The 22,005-nt window shown below is 41.7% G+C and overlaps 1 protein-coding gene across 3 annotated transcripts in view; it reads left to right on the top strand.

Moving 5' to 3' along the window:
- Nucleotides 1-4,557: 4,557 nt before the first annotated feature.
- The window catches only part of ALCAM (activated leukocyte cell adhesion molecule), a 116,087-nt gene continuing 98,639 nt past the window's right edge, over nt 4,558-22,005 (top strand). Inside the window, exon 1 of one of the 3 annotated variants that reach the window (XM_058018266.1) lies at nt 4,558-4,922. In XM_058018266.1, the coding sequence (XP_057874249.1) occupies nt 4,823-4,922 (100 nt within the window). In that variant the 5' untranslated portion in view covers nt 4,558-4,822. The remainder of the gene's footprint in view (nt 4,923-22,005) is intronic. The other 2 variants (XM_058018265.1, XM_058018267.1) reach the window with 2 other exon arrangements.

Genomic DNA, 22,005 nt, shown 5'->3' with positions numbered 1-22,005 from the left:
AGAAAGGCAGAGAAAAAGGTCATTGAGCCTTCACAAAAGGCAAGTAGGTGGCCAGGAAAGTTGATATATACTGCTCCAGCCTAAAGGATTGGATTGCTTTTTCTCTTTTTGCACTTCTCAATCATCATCATCTAATGTGACTCTTGTCTATTTTGTGCACAAAACCTGCTTATAGTCTTATAGAAAAATTTATTTTCTTCATGTTTGTTTTTAAGGTAGATCACAAACTTTTAAAGATGACCAGCTATTCTACAAACTCCTTATTCTCATGTTCCACTTGTATTTTATGGAGATTTAATCTCAGCTGAAAGCATTCTGGGTATTTTGTATATAATACAAATGTAATGTTATTTTAATGAATGTTTGTACAGTGCTGGTCCTCTGGTTAAATTATGTAAAAAACAGGTGCACTGGACATGGGTAATAGGAAAATAAGTTTGTTTCAGGAGCTTAATTGCTATACTGATTACTGTAATAACAACACTGGCAGGCATTTGCTAATGTTCATGAGTAGTATGATTTTTGCAGTGAAGAAATATTGAAAATGTTGATTCCAGATATTCATACTGTAATTTGCAAAGGCTTTTTATTTATTCCAAATATATGGGTCTTGTTTACTTATGTGAAAGACAAGTTTGGAGATACCTGCAAAAACCCCAATTAAATAGGCTTTCTTCTTTGCTACTATTGGTCCCAGTTCACTTTTGTGCCAGCTCTGGTTTCTGACCATTTTCTGTGTGTCCTGCATGTCTGTTTGAAATACTTTAGAACCTAGAGTTGTACTTGACCATGTACAGCTGATCGACTTCACTGCCAGTTATCCTCACGTGCCAACGCTAAGCAATGCAAAACAACTCCTGACAGACATGAGTCTTCATCTACCACAGCTTCTAGTGCAATCAAGCAAAATCAGTGAAAGACTCTGCTTGACTTCAACAGGCTTTGGCTCAGATTTGCACAGCCTGGTGTTTAAAGGTATTCAAGGCACCTAAGGGGACTGGAAGCACCCTGTGGATTTCTCAAGAGTCATAAAACATGAGCCAAGTCCCAGCTGAGTCACCAAAAATTCCTGTGCCTGTGTTGTAACCAGCAGCATGGATTACACATATGCTTAACCCTTGGTGTTAGATAATGCTGAATCATGTTTTAACAGAAATTACAATAATCTAAACCCATGCAAGTCTCTTCTGAATTGACACCTTTACCCCAGCAGTGCCCAGCTAGACTAACAGAATCAGATTTGCAGAAATGCAAGGCTGGACATTGTGTTCAATGCTTGTCTTACAACTCAAGGGCAGTTTCAACAACAGATCTCCACTTTGCAGACAGTATTTTGAGTGCTGAGACAAACCAGCCCTCAAAGTTTCCTTGAAACAATATTAACAGTCATCCACTCACTATTAACAACAGATTAAATTATCAGGAGCATTGTGCTCTATTAAACACTATTCTCTATTATTCTTGCTAGAAATTGGCTTCCAAAGTGTTTTATGTACCTGTTGTAAAAGGGAAATGATGTTTCAGCTTAACAAAAACTCTTTGTTATTATGCACAACCATTATTAATGGATTACACTTTCAATCCATTTTGTCACATAAATAGAAAATCTATGGTTTGATAGGATTAAACATTTAACAATGCATTATTATTGTTATTGCTTTTCAAAAATAGTTATTTTCTACAGATTTTTTGTACTAGTGTTTTAACTTCTTCAAAATAAATATTTATTTTGGACTTTAAAGCCAGGCAGTTGCTGCTTTTTCAGCAGATCAGTGCCTCACTCACGCTCCCATTAACTTCAATAGGAAGAGGAGCATGGCCCAAGAAAATAATCCGTAGGAAAAAAAAAAATCTATGTTCTATCAACCTAAAAGACATTAAAAGAATTAATTATAAAGTCTCAGAACTGAGGATAGCTAAAATGACATTGCACATAAAGATATCTTTAATAATTATCTTAACAATTTCTAATCACATTTAAAATCCTGTAAAGTTATCAAAACACTTAAGCAATCTGAGCTTGAGATGTTTTCTATTTACTCAGAATTCAAAGAGCCCCTTTCATGTGAAAGGTAGAAACAGCTTTGAAGATAAATGACAAAGGAGTGAGGGAAACCCTAAACAAATCATACTTCTGATTAAAGTATTATGTCCTTAATGTAATCTCTCAAATTTCTCATATTCCTTACAGACTTTAGGCAACACATTCAGAGCAAAACAGTCCTCAAATAATTTTTCACAATACTATCTTGAGCACAAATTGTAAAATTACTCTGTGTGTTTTGCCTGCCTGAAATATATAGTTCTATAGCTTGCCTTTTAGTTTCTGCACCATGCCATTGGAAATTATTTATAATATTCAGAAAGACTTCCTTATCCCTTCTCCCAGTGAGAGAGAACATATACTACTCATTATGTTGATGCAAATGAGGCAGCAGTTAATCATCTGCTTTGAAAACAAGGTACTTGGGCATTATTTAATTCCCTAAACCAGCAAACCATGTGTTTGCCTTTATACAAACTGATCTCGCTATTGCCATGTTGAAAAAAAAAAAGCAAACAGGTACTAAATGCAGAGTGAATTCTGGCCTATAAGCCTTTTCCTATATTTATTTACACTCAGAGCATTTCTAGAGTTGGCCTTTTCTGCCTTTTTTTGCCAGCCACAATTTTACTCACTACAACACTTGCCCATATCAATGCAGGAGAGAGGATTAGGCCCTAATTTGTAATGGAGCCCAAGTTGTTGCAAAATCAGCATATACTATTAAAAGCTCTAGAAATTATAAAAAATCCAAAGTCGGAATAAAAATTTGAGCTGTGTTAGATGGTCATCTCAATGCAATTCTATTGAGAATCTCTCAAGATTTTGAGGAGGTCTCTAGGTTTGACAGCAAGAGAAATATTAAATTTCCCTACTAATGATTACCCTACAACTTCTAAACATGCAAGGAAAAAAAACCCAACAAACCAACAAAACTGAATTGGAAACACTAATTTGCTTCAACAGGAAAACAAGAAGATTATTGATCTTAAAAGTAATATTTTTTTTAATCTGCTTAGTAATATGCCCATAAAGAGAAATCTGCTGAGAAAAAAAAGGATGACAGAGCTCTGATAAGCAGTAAGCCTAGAAAGTAAAGTATTTTTAAAACTGATTGCATGGCATGCTGTACACAATACGAAAGATAATGATAATAATAACAATAACAATAGTAATAATTAATATTATTATTACTATTAATAATAATTATTATTATAATAATATTATTATGTTGTGGAAGAACAGAAAGACTTTTTAAAGTGAAGACAACACTTTAGACTTAAAGTTCTAAAAGCCAAATATTCCTTACCCCTCTTTACAAAAAACAAGCATGATGCGCAAAAAATACACAGGCTGTGTTTTTCTAAACACACACTTATCACTGTAATGTTTAAGTATTTTTAATTGTTAGACTTCAAGAAAATTGTTTTGAGAATAGCACAACAGACTGGCTAAGTTTGTCTTTCATTTTCCGGAGTTTTGGGGAAGTTCCCGTCCAAGAATTCAAATCATCACATGGTGAAGTCAGATAGAGCACTTGACACTTCGGATTTCACGAATAGAAAGTCCCTCTGAAAAGACCAAACTATGTGCATTACTCATATTTCAGTTTTTGGACATCAGGTTTACTTCACATGACTGCGTGGGCTACATGTTGATCGTGCAGAACTGTTAGCTGAGAAACTTGCTGTGCGGCTCCAGCGCGCTCATTTCCCTCTCAGTGAAACAGCGCTGCTTACTCAGACCGAAACAGGAGGAGAATGGAGCACTGTGCATGAAAGCGCTGCTTCTGGATTACATTACTTTGATGAGGAATCTTTTTGACCTTTAGGGCAGCCGACTTCCACAAGTGACGAAAGATCCCTCTTCACCCTGCAGTGCATTTCTTCATGCAACCAGAGTGCTATGATCTCCTCTCCTGTTAGCCAATCCTCTGCTATATCCATTAAATCAGATTAAGCTGATTGTTATTATCTTTGCTTTTTAAATTTTTTTCCCTTTTTTTTTATTTTGGCTCAGAGGAGGCACAATCACGTTTCTATACACCCAACAGAACGAGCATTGTCATTATTATTTAATTATATTTTCGCTTTGGATTTGCAATACTCGTAACCAACACGCATCCTACAGCACCAGAGAACAGCCTATGCACGGAGCAGAAGCAAAGCAGGAATAGGGGAAGGGGGAATAGGCTTGTCCCGCATGCTGCAGCCCCGGCCCCTCGCCTGCACAGCGCCGCCCCGGAGGCAGCGGCACATCGTGGGGCAGGGGGCCCGCACGTCCCGCACATCGCGGGGCAGGGGGCCCGCACATCCCGCACATCGCGGGGCAGGGGGCCCGCACATCCCGCATGTCCCGGGGCGGCGGCAGCGGGGCTGCCCGCGGGGCTCCCCCCGCCTGCACAGCGCCGCGCTCCGGGCGTGGCGGGGGCTCGGGGGCCGGGCCAGCCCCGCCGCCGCCGCCGCCCGGCTCCGCCTCTGCCGCCGCAGCGCTCAGTCCTGGAGCGCCGCTCGGCTGCCAGAAGGGAGCCGCCACCTGCTCCGGTGCGGAGTGGTTTCTCGCTGCGCGCCGAGAGGGAGAGCAGCCGCCCCGCCGCCCGCGCCCGGGAAGTTACCGCTGCTCCCGCCGCCGGGAGAGAGCCGCCGCCGCTGCTGCTGCTTCTTCCCGGCCTCGACGAGGGAGAAGTCGCTGCCGCGCTCCGGTGCGAGAGGGAAGAGCTCCCGCGGGCGCGCCGCCCCGCTCCGCCGCCGCCTCCCGGTCCCGCCGCGGGCAGGCGGGATGATGGAGCCCCCCGCCGCCGCCGCCTGCGCCTCCTGCCGCCGCCGCCCGCTGCCGCCCCTGCTCTGCCTCCTGCTCGCCGCTCTCTGCCTGCCCCCAGGTGAGCGCCCGCCCGCGGGAAGCGGTGGCCGCGGCCGCGCCGTCCCGGCCGCGCGTAACTTGGCGGAGGGGAGGCCGGGGCGCAGGTGGCGGTGCCCGCCCGCCGCTCCCGGAGCGCCCCAGCACCTACCGCGGGTTCCCTGCTCGCCGGGGGCCGCTCCCGACCGCTGGTGCCCGCCGCACCCCGCTGCGCTTCTGGAGGAGAGCGGTCCTCTCCTACCCTCCGAGGGTGCGCCGGCGGATGCCGTCTCTCCTGCGGGAAAGGCAGGAGCTGCCCCAGCGGTGAGGGGGATCGAGACGCGCTGGTCTCATCTTTCCCCGTGGGAAGCGGCGGTGGGGTCCCTCCAGGGCGTTGTCAGCGGCCGCCGGGCAGCGCTGCCCCCGCGGGAGCGGCGGCCGAGCCCCGGTGCGGTGCCGCTTTCACTTGCAGGCTGAGCGGCGCGTCTGTGCAGCGAGCCGCCTGCAACTTCGGCGCTTCAGCCGCTTCTGCCCTCCGCGCCTCCCGTGCCGCCCGTGGCCGTGCGGGCACAAGGCGGGACCGGCGGCCTCCCGCCGCTTTCCGCTGCCTTCGGGAGCCGGGGACTCGGCGGGCGCTCGGCCCCGCGGGCAGCCGGGCGCGGCCGGGGCAGCTCCGCTGTCGGTGCCCCCGGCTCGGGCAGCCCCGGGGCAGCGCTGCGTGCCTGAGGCTGCTCCGGCGGATCGGGATCGCGTGGGTAACTTCGCTTCCTCTCTCCGCCCGTAAAAGCGCTCCTGAGAGAGACGCTGGAGAAGTAGGAAGGCGCAGAGAGTGCTAAATATCCTAATTGTTCTGGGAATATTTTGGCTATGAGGTGTTTGTAGGCTTTGTTTTGTAAATATTGAGCGTGAAAGTGAAGTCTGAGGGAAAAGCTGTGAAGTGAGGAGTTCTGCATTCAGCGCGGGGACCGTCTCATTATTCTTGTAGAAAGAGCGTCAGCCTGTGGTAAAATTTTGTATTGCTTTAAGAAATTGCTTTGCCTCTGTGTGCCTTTGCAACAACGGAGGGTTTGCAGAAGTGTTGGAGCTGCTGATGGTTTTCCATTCCTGGCTTCTGCCTGGTTGTTACGTGCTCTCCAGTTAACCATTTACGGCCAGTGTGATTGTGGCGAAATGAAAGAGAAGAGCAGACCTTTTTCACTAGGTGTATTTATACTTGTGCTTTACAAGCTCCAAGTGGAAAACTGAAAACTAGCTACAACAGTAAAGCAAGCCTGCTGAATCAGTAATTTCAAATAGAATAGTAGAAAAGCTCCAGACAGAATCAACGGCAATATTTGAACCGTAAGCCGTGTGTGAGGCTGTGCTGCTTGGCTTTTGCTTTGGCAAACACAGGGTATAATCACTGTTGGACATAGTAAATGCCAGTCCCGGTGGCAGAGCTTACAAAGAATACTGGTTGCTGTGATGCAGAGAAAGTCTTGAGGAAAGATAGTTCATTTTAGGAAATCTTGAAGGCATGTGGATTATCAGAGGGATAAGCACCTCAGCTTCTAAGAAGCAAGACTTCGCCTCTGTGGAGAGATTTAGCTGAGTAAATACAAAACGATCTTGGTGATTGTGTGTCTGTCTACATTTTCCATTTGAAGAAAATGCGAAGCCATAAAATATTTTATCTCAAAGGTTGTGTTGATGGAGCTCTATAAAAAAATGTCACTTGACTACCTACGATCTTAATAGGCTGTCAGCAAAACCATTTAACTTGTTCTTTCTCCTCTTCATTCCTTCCTTGCCCCATCAAGGAGGAGCTCAGACTGACTTGTAAGGAAATGTGTGTGGGGAGAAACCAGCCCCACCTCAGCTTACAAACTTTCCCTGCAGTACTGGAAATGCCTGGAAAGCCCAGTAGTAGATTTGAGCCTCTAGTTCTCTGTTTATTCTGAGGAATATAAAAGATACTTACATGCAAAAATACCTTTTACTGTTCTTTCCTCTTGCTATCTCATCTATTTTAGACGATAGCTAGTTTTTTTAACAAATTATGGATGTATTACTCCATCATGGTGCTCGGCTTTTGGGAGTTCCATTTGAGCTTTGGATATGGAAAGCAATAGATGAGGTATTAAAAGCATATGAGAAAACTTGGTTTTGTTTCTTCAGAGAATAAACTGCTTAGGAAGATACCCATCTTAAAAAGAGAGAAGGGGTCCAAGTACACATTTGGCACTAAGAGACTGACTCTAGGTCAGAACAAGTGAGAAAATGGATTATAATCTCATACATCTCTAGAGGAATGGCTGTATGTGAAAAGAAAGTAAATTCTTAATCAGGAGCTAATTATGACCTTTCCCCTTCCCCCTGCTTTCTGGTGGATTACAACAAGGAAGCTCTTAGTCTCTCCTGTTATTACTAGGCTTGTTACATTTTGCCAATATTGCCTAAGCCTAGTGAGACTGAAACATGTAATCTTATTCATGACACTCATTATGTTCTCACTTCTGACTGCGTTTTTTCCCTGGTATATCTGGTGTGACTTTGAGCAAGGGAAACTGGATTTCTATATTAAGATCTGGAGTTCACATGGGTTTTCTGAAAATGAAGTCAGAAAACATCTGCACCACGTGTACATGCCTCAGTGTGCCATGTATTTGTGGCCTAACATACAGGTAACCAGACTCATTCCCAAGTGAGTTTTAATTGTTAGATTGATTGCTTTGGGAAGCATTTGATATATTTAGGGGTTTGGGTTTTTTTGATGTGCAAGTCTTCCAACATAAACTACTTTTTCTTATGCTTTCCCTTCTACTGTTGGGTTTGTAGCACTGAGAAGGCAGAGGGCAACAACAGAAATCATCCACGTCTGTAAATCCTTGAAATTTCAGCCAGGTGATTTTTATTGAAGAAAATATATATTGTTATGTTCATGAAATAAATATATCTGTCACAAGTCATATTTAATTTCAGGATATTTTATTTTCACTCTCCAGCCTGTGTAAGAGTAATCCCCCTTCTTGCAATACCATTCATTCTCCTTCCTGAAAGTAACCTGTGTTGTTAAAATTATTTAGCCTGGGTTTGTATATTATCTTCTTTGTAGTAGAATTCTTTTGTTGACTTACTTCCAGCAGAAATTTTTGAGGAACAGAACTTCTAAAATATTTATGCAAGATGATACATAAAGGGGAAAATAAAATAGGAGAAGTGTTTTGCATAATGCAAATTACATCTGTATGATCAGGCTAAAACTGTGGTCTCTATTTTCTTGCAAGTATCTTACTTAAGCAGTGATGTTTATAGTCTTAAGAGGTAAGAGTGCTCACTGCAGATTTCCATGGTATACCTGATTCCATATGAGATCCCTCTAAGCCATATGAAAACAAGCATTTCTGTAGCAGCATTGGCTTTAATATATTGTCTGTTCATACGTCACACACCATCGTGGGCTTCTTTAGGTTCCTACCAGAGGACTTTCTGGAGAGTATTTTTTAGTCCAAGTGGTTTTGGACTTCTTGGGTGAAGTAAGAGCCGGTTGCTAGTAGGAAACTGATTACAGAGGATCCCACCTCTCTGTGTGCACTTTGAGCCTAGTAACCCTGGGGAGACTGAATGAGCTTATTTGCTAGGAGCTCTAATTTGTAATTGGATCTCTTTACACTAGATTGTCAATATTCAGTCTTCCCTTCCTGTGATGTGTACTCTGTGACCATAACCTGATGATCACAAATAAGCTGGCTCTAGGTCTGATCTCCAGTGGTTATTCCATTGCTGTTTCACACATGGGAGTTTTGTGGCTTTTTAATACTGCCATGCTGATTGTTGAAACTGTTTCTCCACATCTCTAATAGTATGGTGTCGTAGTATGGTCTTGGTTATTTCTGCCAGTTCTGATAGGAGGCTAGACTTTATATATTGATTTTTACCATGTCTAAAACCCTGTAATCTTCAGACTCTCTTCAGTGCTACTCAGAGTTCCTCTTAGTTGGCTGGTGTGCAGCTTTTTCCTCTGGTAATACAGTCATTTTTTATTAAAAAGTGTGTAAACTGCAAGGCCGCATTTGTAAGAGAATTGAGGACCTGTTGCAATATTCTGATTTCTCTCAAGTTCCTCCGTATTCGAGAAAAATAGTTGTGCTTCCATTCACTGATGCTCAAATGAGAGACTCTTAAGGAACTGTAAGTGCTGTGGGTGATAATTAGAAATTACTTAAGCAGAACATGATTTTTCCAGGAAAACCTGAATATTAACAACTCCCCTTAATATTAAATGCTGTGTTATCTTCCCAGAAGACAAGGTTTTGACCTACATGTTCTTTATCTCGGTATATTTTCTTTAATGGGAACAGGATGAATATTAAAGGAGGCTGTACATTTCTGCCATTAATACACTAGAAAATTAGTCTCATCATTTAGAGAGGAGATTGCAATGCACCTTGTATCCTGACAATCCACTGCTGGCAGTGATCAGATCAAGTTTCTTCCTTTTTTTTTCTTCTCTGCTTTTGTTTCCTTTGTCTTTGCCAGTGTGTTTTATTGAGGATGGCTTGAATCACAATCATTCCTACACCAGTGGATGTTAATCTACTGCTCCACAGTGTTGGCTCTTTTGAGGAGTTTCTGCCTAGCTTAAGATCAAATTGCCTTTTTTATCTTGGATATAGGTCTCCAGAAAGGCAAATAAATATTTGCTTGTTAAAACAGTGCTGCTTCTTCTGAACTAGTATTTTTATTGTTGATAATAAATGTGCTTCTTTTGGGAGGTAAAAAATGGGAGAAAGTGATAAAGGAGTGTAGAGAGAAAGAGCACCTGCAGGGTATGATTTTTAGAGGTTATCAGGGTTAGAACAGTTCTGTAACGTTTGGGTAGAAAGCGTTCAAAGTGCTTTCAACAGCAGTGGAAATACTAAGCCATTCCCTTGATAAGAAGTAAAAAGTGCAGTTGGTGATTTAATAAGTGTTTCAGCAGTCTGTATATCCATATATTTTGTTTAGGGGGTACTCTGTGTACAGTTAACCCCAGTTGTGAAGAAAAACTTCAAAAGCTCGACCTGTGCTCGTGTGTTGTGTTTTGTGCTGTGGTAGCACCATCTGTAGTACACCCTGGCATTGTTAATCGTGGCCATTGGGCACAGCAGTTTGGGACCTGATGGAAGACTCTCAAACAGCAGCCAAGGACAGCAGAAGTCCCCAGGGCTGGAGCCCTGGCAGGCAGTGACACTTTGGCATGTGTCATGGGCTCTGTGTGGTGGCTGTCCCCTTCCCTTAGCTGTCTCTTGCATACAGTGTACATGATGGGTCCCAGCTGCCCAGGCTGGCAGGTTGTAGGTTTTTTTCAGAACATTGATTCTGACTGCAGTTGGCATCTTTAAAGCTTTGAATAGATATTGGCAGCTAATTCAATAGAGGGAGCTCCGCTACCTTACTGTTATAAGCAGCGTGTCTCAGCTTTTCTCAGACCTCTGGCTTCAGCCAGAAAGTTATATTAAAAGTCTTTGTTTCTTCACAGTGTTTTGTCGTGCTAGGCTTTGTTACTGAAAGCATCTAGCTTTCATCATAGGCTTCCTGTTGCATGAAGGGGAAGGAAGGCCAAATCTAAATCACGTACTAGGCAAACCCCAAAAGATGACTTAATTAGACATAGTTCTCTTTTGCTACAAGGCTTTTGATGTTTCAGATGGATACACTACAGAATCAGGTTTTTTTAAGTGACACTTTCTTGCCGAGGCAAGCAGCTGGTGAGAATCATGGAGAAGCCCAAAAAGAATCAGAATAAATAGAGGGTACTTCCATGGATCAAATGGGCCAAGAGTGGTGTGGCATGAAATAGGCTACAAACAGGATAAGGAAATGATTGTACCAGACTTAGTGCTGGGAGGAGAGAAAGTTAGAACTTGGTGTAAAATGTTAGGTAGGGCATTTTTTAAAAAAAAGTCTGGTTTTTTCAGTAAGTTCTTCCAGGATTTTTTTTTATTTTAAGGGAAATATGTATGCCATTCTGTAAACGTGGTCATTGTTAAAGAAGCCAGCTTAGGTGTGTGCTTTTGACGCCTTCCATGTCTCTAACACAGAAAAGCATACATACTTACAGAAAGTTGATAACTGCTCTGTAAACTTGGGACTTTATATTTTTCTTGAATACTTTCATTTTTAATAGTATTTCTAATCAGATGGTGTTGAAACTAATTATGAAGTCTCAATAAAGAACAGGACTTTTAAAAAAATACTCTTTAGTCACCTTCAAGTAAGCTTGTAATGAACTCAGCATTATTCTTCAATCAGATGAATCCCAGACAAATGCACTTTATCATTTTGCATGCTGCAGAAGTTGCATTTTTTAATCCATTTTTTTCCAATTTAACTAAAGAAAATATCCATAAATATTGGAGAACAAATAGGTGTAGTTTGTATACAGCTTGATTTAAGTGTGGCATTTTATATAAAACTGACTTATTTCACGCTTTTGTTGGTTTGGCTTTTTAATGTGACAGTTTGATGGGGTGGGTTCTGGGTTTGTTTGGGTTTTTTTGTTTGCTTGTTATTTTTAGAAAATGTAACAATTTTTTTTTTTGAGAACTCACTGTTGAGCTGAGTGACTTTTTCATGCTGACCAGGAAGAATTCCTAAGGCTCCTGTTTTAGAGGGTTGGCACAGTTTATCTCTGGGGTGGAATGGTAAGTGTTCGCTTAATCGTCTGTAACTGGATACCTTACAGAGAATACATGGGTTGAAATACACTTAAAAATGGGCAATTGAAGGCAACTATGAGATCTCAAAATTATTTGTGAGATGCTGTTTCTTTTAATTGCAGCTTCTGAATGATTTTTCAGTTGATGAGATAGCTGGAGTGTTAATCTATGCATTTATCAGTTTTGGCATGGAGTTTTATTTCATGAAACATACAAAGCGGCATGTGTTAAGCAAAGTGGATTCTGTGACTCATTCAGATAAAATCTGGATGGTCAAAGGTTTGTTGGTTTATTCTCGTTGTTCTGGAGAGTAGAGATGAACTCAGTGGCCTTTACTGACAAAACCACACATGGAACAGGGAAAGGACAAATGGAATATTCAGGCAGGATTTGGGAAACTGCTGTGTAACCATGTAACTTCCGAAGAGAGAAGAATGCTAAATTAATTTCTTCATTTTTGATACAGCACATCATGCTTGCATATGGAGAGGATGATAGGGCATGTATTGTTTTAAAATCCACACAGGGACACCCCAGTATGCGATTTGCTTTCTAAAACTGGGAAGGTGGAAATTTCTGACACTTGACAGCAAAGTAGTGCCCTGACAACTGGTGATATCAATCCAGAAAACATTTGCATCTTACACTTGACAGCTTTAAAGGTTAGCGAGGGGATAATTTTTCCAAATATAATTCATGGCTGAGATTTTTGTCAAGAATTTTTAATATTACTCTTCAGTTTTCAAACTGCTGCACAACTTGCTGCTGACCTTGAACCCAGCCTACACACAGAAGCAATAAGGAAATCAGTGTTATGAGTGTCCCAGCAGCTTCCAGTTTGAATGAATTATGTTTCTTACTGTTGTTTTTCTGCAAGAACTTAGTAATGCAGAGCTTTACTGTTAGTAAAGTAATTCTAGTAATTACAGTTAATAATGGAGTCCTGTGGTTTGAAACAGCCACCAATGTATGAGTAAATACTGACAGCTGCTTTGCACTGCATGAATTTGTATTTTGCACTTTTCTTCCCCAATATTTTTTGTTTTGTTAAATATTTAAGACTTTCAGAAAATTATTTGCTCCAGTAGTTTAGCTCTTGACATGGTTTCTGTAACAGGACTTTTGGAGGGATGACTGTTATGTAGTTCTGCTTGACCTTGCACATCATGCTGCTGTTGAATGATGCAACATGTTCTGTCTCAGCTTTGAAGTTGAGGTCCTTTACCTTAAAGATTTAACCCCAGTTAATGTGAGGTGCCCCACTGCAGCAAATTCCAAAGTGTCTATATGAATCTTGGAGTGTGCTTTCTGGAAGCTCACCTGCAGGCTTGGTAAGGGTCAGGTTTCTGGCCTTTTGTCCAGACTCTCTTGTGTCTGTGGGTCATTTTATGTCACTTTGAGTACCTTGGCATGTTAAATCCAAAACTTCTGCACAGCTTCTTGAGGCATCAGGGGGAATAGTCTTAAATTTTGAGATAGTGGGAAATAAGTGATATGTTGCAAAGGTGACTACTGTGGATTTAGAGGCAGATTAACCACTCCTTGGTAGATTCACAGCATATTTTGACGTTTTCTATGCATCCTAACGTAATGTATTGCCTGCTCTGTAAGAAAGTTCTTTCCTTATCTTGAAAGAGCTTTAAGCCCTGGGTATCTGCAGCCAGAAGGAAGGCAAACTTTCTGGCCTATGTGTAAAACTGTTGGTGTATCAGAGGGGATAAAGAGATGCTTTTTGTCTGTCTGAGAGCCAAAGGGGTAGGAGCAGGGAAATGAGAATTGTGGGGTTTTTTGAGGTCTTGTGGGAATGTAGCTGGGTGTTGGGGCATGCTGGCAGTGTTAGGCTCTGCAGAGCCTGCTGGCTTCATCATCCTGCCCAGGGGGCCTTAGAGGGCTGCTGCAGCACAGCTCAGCATGGGGAGCTTGGGAGTGCCTCTTGGACAGCATGCAGCTCAAGAGCCAGCTGGCCAGAGCTTCCTGTAGTGGTTGTCACCTTTAGGTCTGTGGTGGCTGTTTCATTTCTGCTGTGTAAGAGGGGAAAGATCTCTATTCCTCTCACACATGGGAAATTCCCACCTTTTGCTGGGGGCGTGCTTACTCTCTGACCTACTGCAGAGATATGTCTGCTAAATTTAGTAACACTTTTCTTCTGCTCTGAATGGTGCATGAAGCCCTCTGTGGGTCACTTCTTCATCATTATGTCCATCTCCAAGTACAGCAGTGATAAGGAAGGATGGGCTTCAGCACACCCAGTATGCTCACAATCTTTGGCTGTCTTTCCATTGCATCAGTGGCACAGGGCATAGAGGAATGAATAACACAGTGTGTTTCTGTAGTGAATGCTGAATGGCTGAGTGTGAGCTGCCAGCAGCTTTGTCCAGAAAGAAGTGGGTGTTGGGAGGAGCGATGTGCGCCTCCAAAGGAGGAGAGGCAGGTGAATAATTTCTAGCTGGAATGCTCAGTCCATTTTTTTTTTAAATGTGGGAGTAGTTTTGAAGACTGGTGTTGATGGCTCAGTCCAAGAGGTTGTTAATTTTTCTGTACAGAAGTAATATGTTCAAACTGTTTCTCAAAATGATTTATTCTTATAGTTTTTTTTATGGTTACTCGTGAAGGCCACATATGACCTTCACACTGGAAGATTTGGGTGAGTGTGTATAAAAACTTAGCCCTCTTGGTATGGTAGGATGCCTTGTTTTAGGTGTGGATTCTAACTCACAAAAGTAACACCCATAGGTTGCTTTTACTTGTTTCAACTGATTTCTAGACTTCCTGTGTGTCATCATCTGTAAGCAGCAGCAATTGTTCTGGAAGGCTTTTCATCGAAGTGTGAGAGAGCAGAGTGCTGAGCATGTGGGGACCTTGACCCCTTTTGAGGAGGCTCTCTTCCTGCAATAGAGAATTCATGCTTTTCTTTTGGACATAGTGTACAGTATATATTTTCGTGTAAAAATGTCATGAGGCAGAAATCTTCATGCTGTTTTTTGGACATAAAAAAACAGTACAGTACAGATTTTTTTTTTTTTCATAACCACAGAAGGAAGTTGGTGGTTCACAGACTGCAAGTTCTGTGACAGTGTGATAAACTCTATGTAAAACTTGAGGGAACTTGTTATTTAAAATTAGAAACTTAAAAGAGATTATTTCAATGAAAACCTTTATTTTTTTGTTAAAACTTTTCACGATTTTTGAAAGGGGTTTTTTAGCTGGCTTTTAAGTCACTTCTAGTTATGCTTTTTGCATTTTCTTTTCCTTCTTTAGAGCTGAGCTGTTATTCTGTCATTAGGGAGGGATAGCTACTACAAACCAAAAGTTTTATTAGGGCTTAATTCCAGGTGTGAGGTTATGACATAAATCTTCCATCTGCTAATAGAATGCTAAGCTCTGCAGTTTTCCATTATCTTCCTCAACAGCAACTTGAAAGTTAAAAAAAAAAAAAAAGACCAGAGTTTCTTTAATTCCCTGTGGTCAGGGAACAATGAAAACTGGATGTGGATTCAGGTTTGGATGGGGTTTTTTTTTTTTTTTTTTGGTTGGTTGTTTTGTTGTGTTGGGTTTTTTTTGTTTGTTTTGTTTTTTAAATATAATTTAATGGAAGAGGAAATTGATGAGTATTCTCTGAAAAAAGTGGCACCATATGCCAGGCTTTTCAAACAGTGATAGTTGTAGAAGCTGCTGTGAACTGGGTCTGACAGTGGCTTAGGAGAACCACTTTCCCCTTGCACATGTCAGCACTCTTGGATTGTTAAGTCAGGGTGGAAGTACTACAGCATGCATTTAATCTGAAAGGATTTGAGTGATCTCTGGTACTTTGGAGGTGAAAAAATTGTTTATGTTTCTTATGGCATTTGCTTGTGCTGTATTTCAAACATAACGGACAGTTCACGGCCTTGGCTCTTTGATAATGCATTAGTGGCTACTGCAAGGCTGGATAATTTTGTAGGGTCTGCTTCTGCAATGGATGCACACCATTGGTAATTTCTATTGCAAGCAAGCTGTTGGTGAGTCTGGAATGCTTAATCTTGTGCAAATTATATTTGCAGATATAGCAGGTGAATTGCATGTTGAAGAGCTCTCCCAGTGTCAGGGTGGCTGAACTCTGCCATGCAAGGCTTGGAACAGAGAAATTGTCTTGTGATCAGGTGTGGAATAGCCCAGGTCCAGGTCAGAAAGCTCAGGGAGGTCCCTGTTTGCATCAGGAGCAGCAATTCCTGTCGGACACTGTTTTCCTCTGCTGCAGGGAGGGACTAGGCTGAGTGGTTTGTGACTCTGGAGGGAGCCTGACAGTGTCAGCCTGTACCACCAGCTACTGCTGCAGCTGAGGAGCATCTGTGATTTAGCCTTGGATTGAACCCTTGTGTGGCTTCAACTCTACCTTCTAGGTGCTGTATTTGTATATTGCCACGTGTGATCTCATCTACTGATGACACATGAGTGGAGGTTTAAACTTTTGTACAGTGAGTTGGAAGCTAAAGCTGTTCTTTACTGCCATTTTAATTTTAGGGGAGTCTGAACCTGACTTCTCTAAATCATAGGAAAGGGAAAAAGATGCAAGGATTACTTAAGTTCTTACCCACCAATTTTTATTCTTTTGGCAGCTGAAATTCAAGAGAAAAGATCTGAAGTTCTTGTTTAAAGAAAGCAAAAGAACATAATAGAGGTGTTTTGGATTTATAAATACCACTTGAACATCAAAAGCTGTTTGAGAACATTTCAGGCTGAGAAATAGAAAATACTTTTTTTGCTGGCGTATTGTTTGCTTAACTTCACTGTGTCATTGACATAGTATGCCTCTATGTTTTGTAGGCTTTGGAGAGTGAAGGCTTTGGAGGTGAGAACAGTTAAAGCTGGAGTATCCAGGATTGCAACAGCAGCACTTTGGATCTTTGACAGGATGTATTAATGTGCATACTTAAAAGTTCACTTTCCTGCTACTGTTCTGTAAGCAAATATTTATGACTGGAGAGAGAAGTTTGCTGTCAGTAGTGGGCCAAAGGCACAGATCAGCATCTCTGCAGAGTGGCAGAGCCAAATTAAAGGCAAAGAACTTACTTCCAACACATTCAACCAGGTATATCCCTAAAGAAAAGAAATATTATGGCAAAATCACGGAAAGAGGTGTGCAACAGAAGGAAGGATACAGTGTCATTTGGGAAGCTGGGACAGAAGAGACAGACATCGTGGGGACAGGAGGAGCTGTAGCTGGTGTCTGTGGGGCTAGTGTGTCGTGTGGGTGGGATTTTGGAGCACGGTGGGCTGAGTCTGAGGGGAGCCCAGCTTTTGGTTTTGGCTTGGCACAGTCCCAGCTGCTGCAGAGACAGTGGGAAGGGTGTTGGTGGTGGGGAGCCTGGGGTTGGAGAGCGGGCAGGACACGTCAGGGGGAAGGAAACAGGGCCCTGGCACAGCCAGCGTGTGCTGCCTCTTCCCCTTGCAGGGGTGGGGAGGAAGGCCTCTGCACAGAAAGGGCAACTGGGTTTGGGCTTGTGGGCAAAACAAGTTGTGACAGGAGAGCAGAAAGCATTCTGGAAGTGGTGGAGTTGAGGAGAGCCCCTGAGCAGAGTATTTTGAGGGAGAGGAGCAGGGGAGAACCCAATTTCAAGATAGGCAGTGCCTGGCCTCCCCTGTCTGTATCTCCTCATGCTTCCCTGGGTTTGACAGTCACAGTAATTCAACAGGATGTTCCTCTTGGTAAAGATCCTGTTACTGCCACGTCACCCTGTTGTTCCTCTTCTGTCAGCCACACGGTTCAGCGTTATTTCCTGTCTCAGGAAGCCACCTCTGCTTCCCACACGGCAAAGATGACACATTCCTGCACTGGGCATACGTGGCCTGTGCTCATAGGGCAACCATCTGGACTAGCTCACCCTTTCTACACAGTTCCCTTCTCCATCTAGGGGTCAGGATGGATAAACTGAAAAGATCTTTATACTTGACAGGGTTTTTGAGCAGAGGAAAAAACCCTGAATGTTTTCTTCGAGTCATTGTAAGAGACTTGGTGGATGAGGTAATGTGCCAGAGAAAGGGTGTCATGTGCTGAGCATAATCACTGGCAGACCTGAATGTCTGTGTCTGTCCTGTTGGGCCATCAGATGTTCTGTGGAGTGACTCTCACCTTACACTGGGGGCATTCAAGATGGTCAAGAAACTTTCACTCCTGGAAGGAAGCAGCCCGTGTTCTTACAGTGCTTTAATAGGGATATTGTAATAAATACAGATGTATCACCCACTGCTGCTGAAATTGCAAGTTAGCCACTTTTCTGGTCTAAGCCTGTTCATGCTGTATCTGGACTGAGGTGGGGAGAAGCATCTTGTGGTAGTTGACAGGTGCTGTAATCCTATAACAGCAGCTTTGCTTGGTCACCAAATACAGAAATTAAGCTAAAACAATAGTTTTGGGCTGTCATCCAGCATGTGTTTGAACACCCAGCTTTGAAATTATTTGAGTATTTAATTAGATTCTTAAGGACCTCATTTTTAGAATAGAAATATCAGGGCCCATGCAGAGGAGGCATGGGAGGATACAGTAAACCCAAAGTGATGGGCTGTAAAGATGCTGGATACTGTCTGTGAGTCACAGTGTCTTTCTGCTCCTTGCAGAGCATGTTGAGCTATTGTGACTTGCAGAGAAATAATTCAGGTAGGGGTTTGGTCTAGTTCAGTCTTCCCAAGTCTGATGTAAGTTCACCTCTTTGACTGACTTTTTAAAGCCTTCGTTTTTAAATTGCACACACATGGTTTTCCCATCTATAAAATAGAATATATAAGAATGGATAAATTTTTTCTGTGCCTGTCAGCAGGGAATAGGCAGCTTACTAAGCTTTCTTGAATGTTATTTTAAGTGGAGAAAATACTTCTATATAAACTGAGATTATCTCATCACAATATTTTATGATAGTTAATTAAAATGTGAGAAAATCCTTTAGAGCAGATTTGCAATTTTGTGACTTTTATGAGACTTAACATGAGAGATCTATTTTTATAGTTATGCCTTCTTATTAGTTTTGGGATTAGGATATGTTTAAATGCATGGCTATCAAATCCTGTGATGATTACTTGTTTATTTTGCAGTGTAGACTAATTCAGTTATGGTCCCATTCATGTGTTGGTTTTGTCCCACTTTTCAACAAGATATTGTAGTGCTTTATTGTTATTGCTATTTAAAATAAACTCCCCAAGTAGTTTTAATTTCAGCTTGTATTTTTTAAAATATTAAGTTTCAGTGAAGCGTATTTTATTAGATTGTTGTGAATAATGATCATTTAGGATGTTCCAGACCCTGGACATCCATTTACTTTGTGCTGGAAAATTGTAAAATGTGAGTGAAGGAAGGATCACTGTGACTAGCTGTAAGAGACTTAAATACTTAAAAAGTTGTCTAGACATAAATAAGTTCCTGTAAAATCTTGCCTCTCGGTGCATACAACTGTGATAGGAAGCAAGAGCTACAGAAAATTTACTGAGATAGTGTGGGAGTTATTGAAGACCAGCATGTGCTCCGTTCCCTTTGCAGTGGTCAGGCACATCAGTGGATGATTGATCTCTAGGCTTGGTGCTTTCTACTTGAACTTGTGCTCAGTCTAAAGAAAGAATGGGCTTAAACAAATATTTTTTTTTGTTTTTCTTTTACTATGCCTACAATAGCATGACACTGTGACTCTTAATCACAGGCTCATCTGTGTCTCAAATAACACCTAGGAGTTCTATGCAGAATTTCTCAGTCTAGGAACCATTCAGTCAGAAGTGAATGTGATGAGGGTTCAAAGTCCTTTGCCTTGACCTATTTGTGTGAGTGACCATGGGGAGAGCCTTGTGCTCTAGGCCAGCAGGGGATTATGCAGAGGAGTAAAGGATGCTGCTCTTTTCTCCCTGTAGGTCATTAAACACAAGCTTTAAGAGTTTTGGGACAATCTAGAGACAAAATACATCAGATAAGTGTTAGGTAGAGGTATCAGGGCTAGCTGTCCAACAGACTTTGCTCAAAGAATATAATGCATGTTTCCCCAGTGCTTCTACACCAGCCCAGGTGTGAGCATAGATGTGCTTACGTGAGCAAACTGCACTGTCAAAAGCCAAGCAAGGGAGAGGAGGAAGGGAGAATTGTTATGCTGCCAGGAATACACATGCTGATGAGAGCTATGTTTATATTAGCGAACTATTCTGATACAGCTAATTAATCAGAATTTGTCTACCAAACTATGCCTTGGAGATACAGAAACACAGGGTTGTGGGATTTGCCAGATTTCTGTGACAGATCTTCTTGGGAGACTTGTGGAACAATAACTAATGATTGCTTCTGACTCTTAGATTTCCTCCCAGAAAAGTAGTAACTTAAGATAACCTTGCATCTCATTTTGTCTCAGGCCATTTACCCAGTAATAACACTAAATACACTGAAGCAGTCCACATAATTTTTTTAATGGCAATTTGAGTTCAGCCTTTATTCATAGAAGGGAAAGTAGGCAGTGAGACAAACTGTTAAATAAAATCCTAGCGTTTCACATACAGGCTTTCATACCAGTGCAATTGGTTGCATACTGAAAGGGAGAATCAATTATATAGCTGCTGCTTATCAGAAGTTAGCAAATAGTAAATGCAGTTTCATTTTTATAATCAATTACCTAGCCCTGAAACTTGTTAGCAAAGGTTAGGAGCTGTAATAATTTTCATTGAATGCCTACACATTATCTCAATGTGTTTCTACATGCTGAATTTTAGGGAGATGAGGGAGAAATGTTTCTTTCCTGAAGTCTTTTAAACTGGCTTCCAAAAGATGAGGGTCAAGGCCTTCAATTTCTAAGCTCCATTTACATTCATCCCGCAACAAAGGTGATGGTGTGCGCTTTCTCATTAGTCAAACACCTTTTTTTTTTTTCACTTGTAAGCACAGGTTGCTTTGCTTTCAGCTTTGTGAGTTTAAAGAATGCTTGCATCCCTGCGTGGTTAATTCAAGCCACATCATTGTTCAGAATTTACAGATAAGTGGGAGGGTAACAAAGGATAACTTTCCTTTTTTTCGTGATTTTATTTTCCTCCGATGTTCTCAACAAGGATCTGAAATTCTTTGTGTGCAGAAGTTATTTGTTGCTGGTGACAGGCTGTTAGTGCATTATGCCATAAAATTGTCAGTCTTTAAGAACAGTGTTTGCTGTTTATATGCAACCTTTCATCTCCTTTTTTTTGAGGAACCTCCATTATTTTTGTTCAAATGTTCTATAATTGGTATTTGATTATTGACTCTTCTATGATGGTATTTCTGGAGGCTCATGCAGGCTTTGATTCTGTTTTTTTGCTGGATGGCAGCATATCCTTTCAGAGTTGCATACCTCTGCATACTCTTCACTGAAATCTTTTTTAAAAATCTTTTGTCCAATATAATCCTTGGAGGTTTTTTTCTTTTCTTTTTTTTTTTTTTTAAAGTTCTTAGTATCTGAAACTGCGGTTATCAAAAATGGTCAGATCAAGTTGCTCCCCTAGCCAGATTATTTGATTTATTTGTACTTCTTGGTTGTTTTACTCAAGATCAAATTAATTTTGATGAAAGTAGGTGTCTTGTACCTTTTCTTTGTTTATTTCTCCACGAGCATGGTAAAATCTCCTGATATTGCTAAGTGTTACTAGTTTAATTTTTCCTCATTTTAAGAAAATGAGGAAATTTAAGAAAAAACATTCTTGATCTGTGTTAATTTTATAGTTATTTAACACAACAATTTGTTATTTCTTGTTCGAGGCTAGCTTATGTAGACCAGTTAGTTTCTGAATCATAATGTATCACAGGCATCCTCTTTTTTCAAAGAGCATTTAATAGGCATTAGTCAGGCTCTCATTAAATGCATTTTCTGTGTCAGTATTATCTTTTTGTTAATTGACTTAGTGTTCTGACTGCACCTCTGGTTGTAAAAGTGATATATAACATTTGAATCTCTGGCAATGTCCAGTCATTTTAAGTTTGTAGAATTTTCTTCTTCCCAGGATCTCACTGAGAAACTCAGCTGCCAGCTGCAAATTACAGCAGCAGTGAAAATGAAAGAATTTCTTAGGTACACTTGATATCTTTACTTAACTCAGAAGTCTTTATTTAACTGGAAGCAATGCTAAGAATAGCAACCTCCTCTGGCCTGATTGGCACGATTCTCTGTCAAGACTTTATCTGTGTTTAGTGGGGCTATTTTTCTGTTCTCCAAGATCATGCGTCTTCTCAAGTTTCCCCAAATTCTGCACAAATTGGGGGATCCAGATCACACAGATGGTTTAACCAGCTCTTTCATGAGCAGGGGTTGATTGCAGGGCAGGTGTTTTTTGGCAGTGGTTTTCTGGGAAGTGAAGTGTGCCTGGGGCTGTGCAAGGATCCCGGAATGAGCACAGCACTCTGGTGTGGAAGGATGATGTAGCTGTGGTGATGTGCTAGGAGCAGATTTATGGTGGTGCTGCTCAGTTGCATTGTCAGCAAGG

This window comes from Melospiza georgiana, chromosome 2 (genome assembly GCF_028018845.1).
Source record: "Melospiza georgiana isolate bMelGeo1 chromosome 2, bMelGeo1.pri, whole genome shotgun sequence".
Lineage (NCBI taxonomy): Eukaryota > Metazoa > Chordata > Aves > Passeriformes > Passerellidae > Melospiza > Melospiza georgiana.
This window is presented reverse-complemented; position numbering and strand designations above follow the sequence as displayed.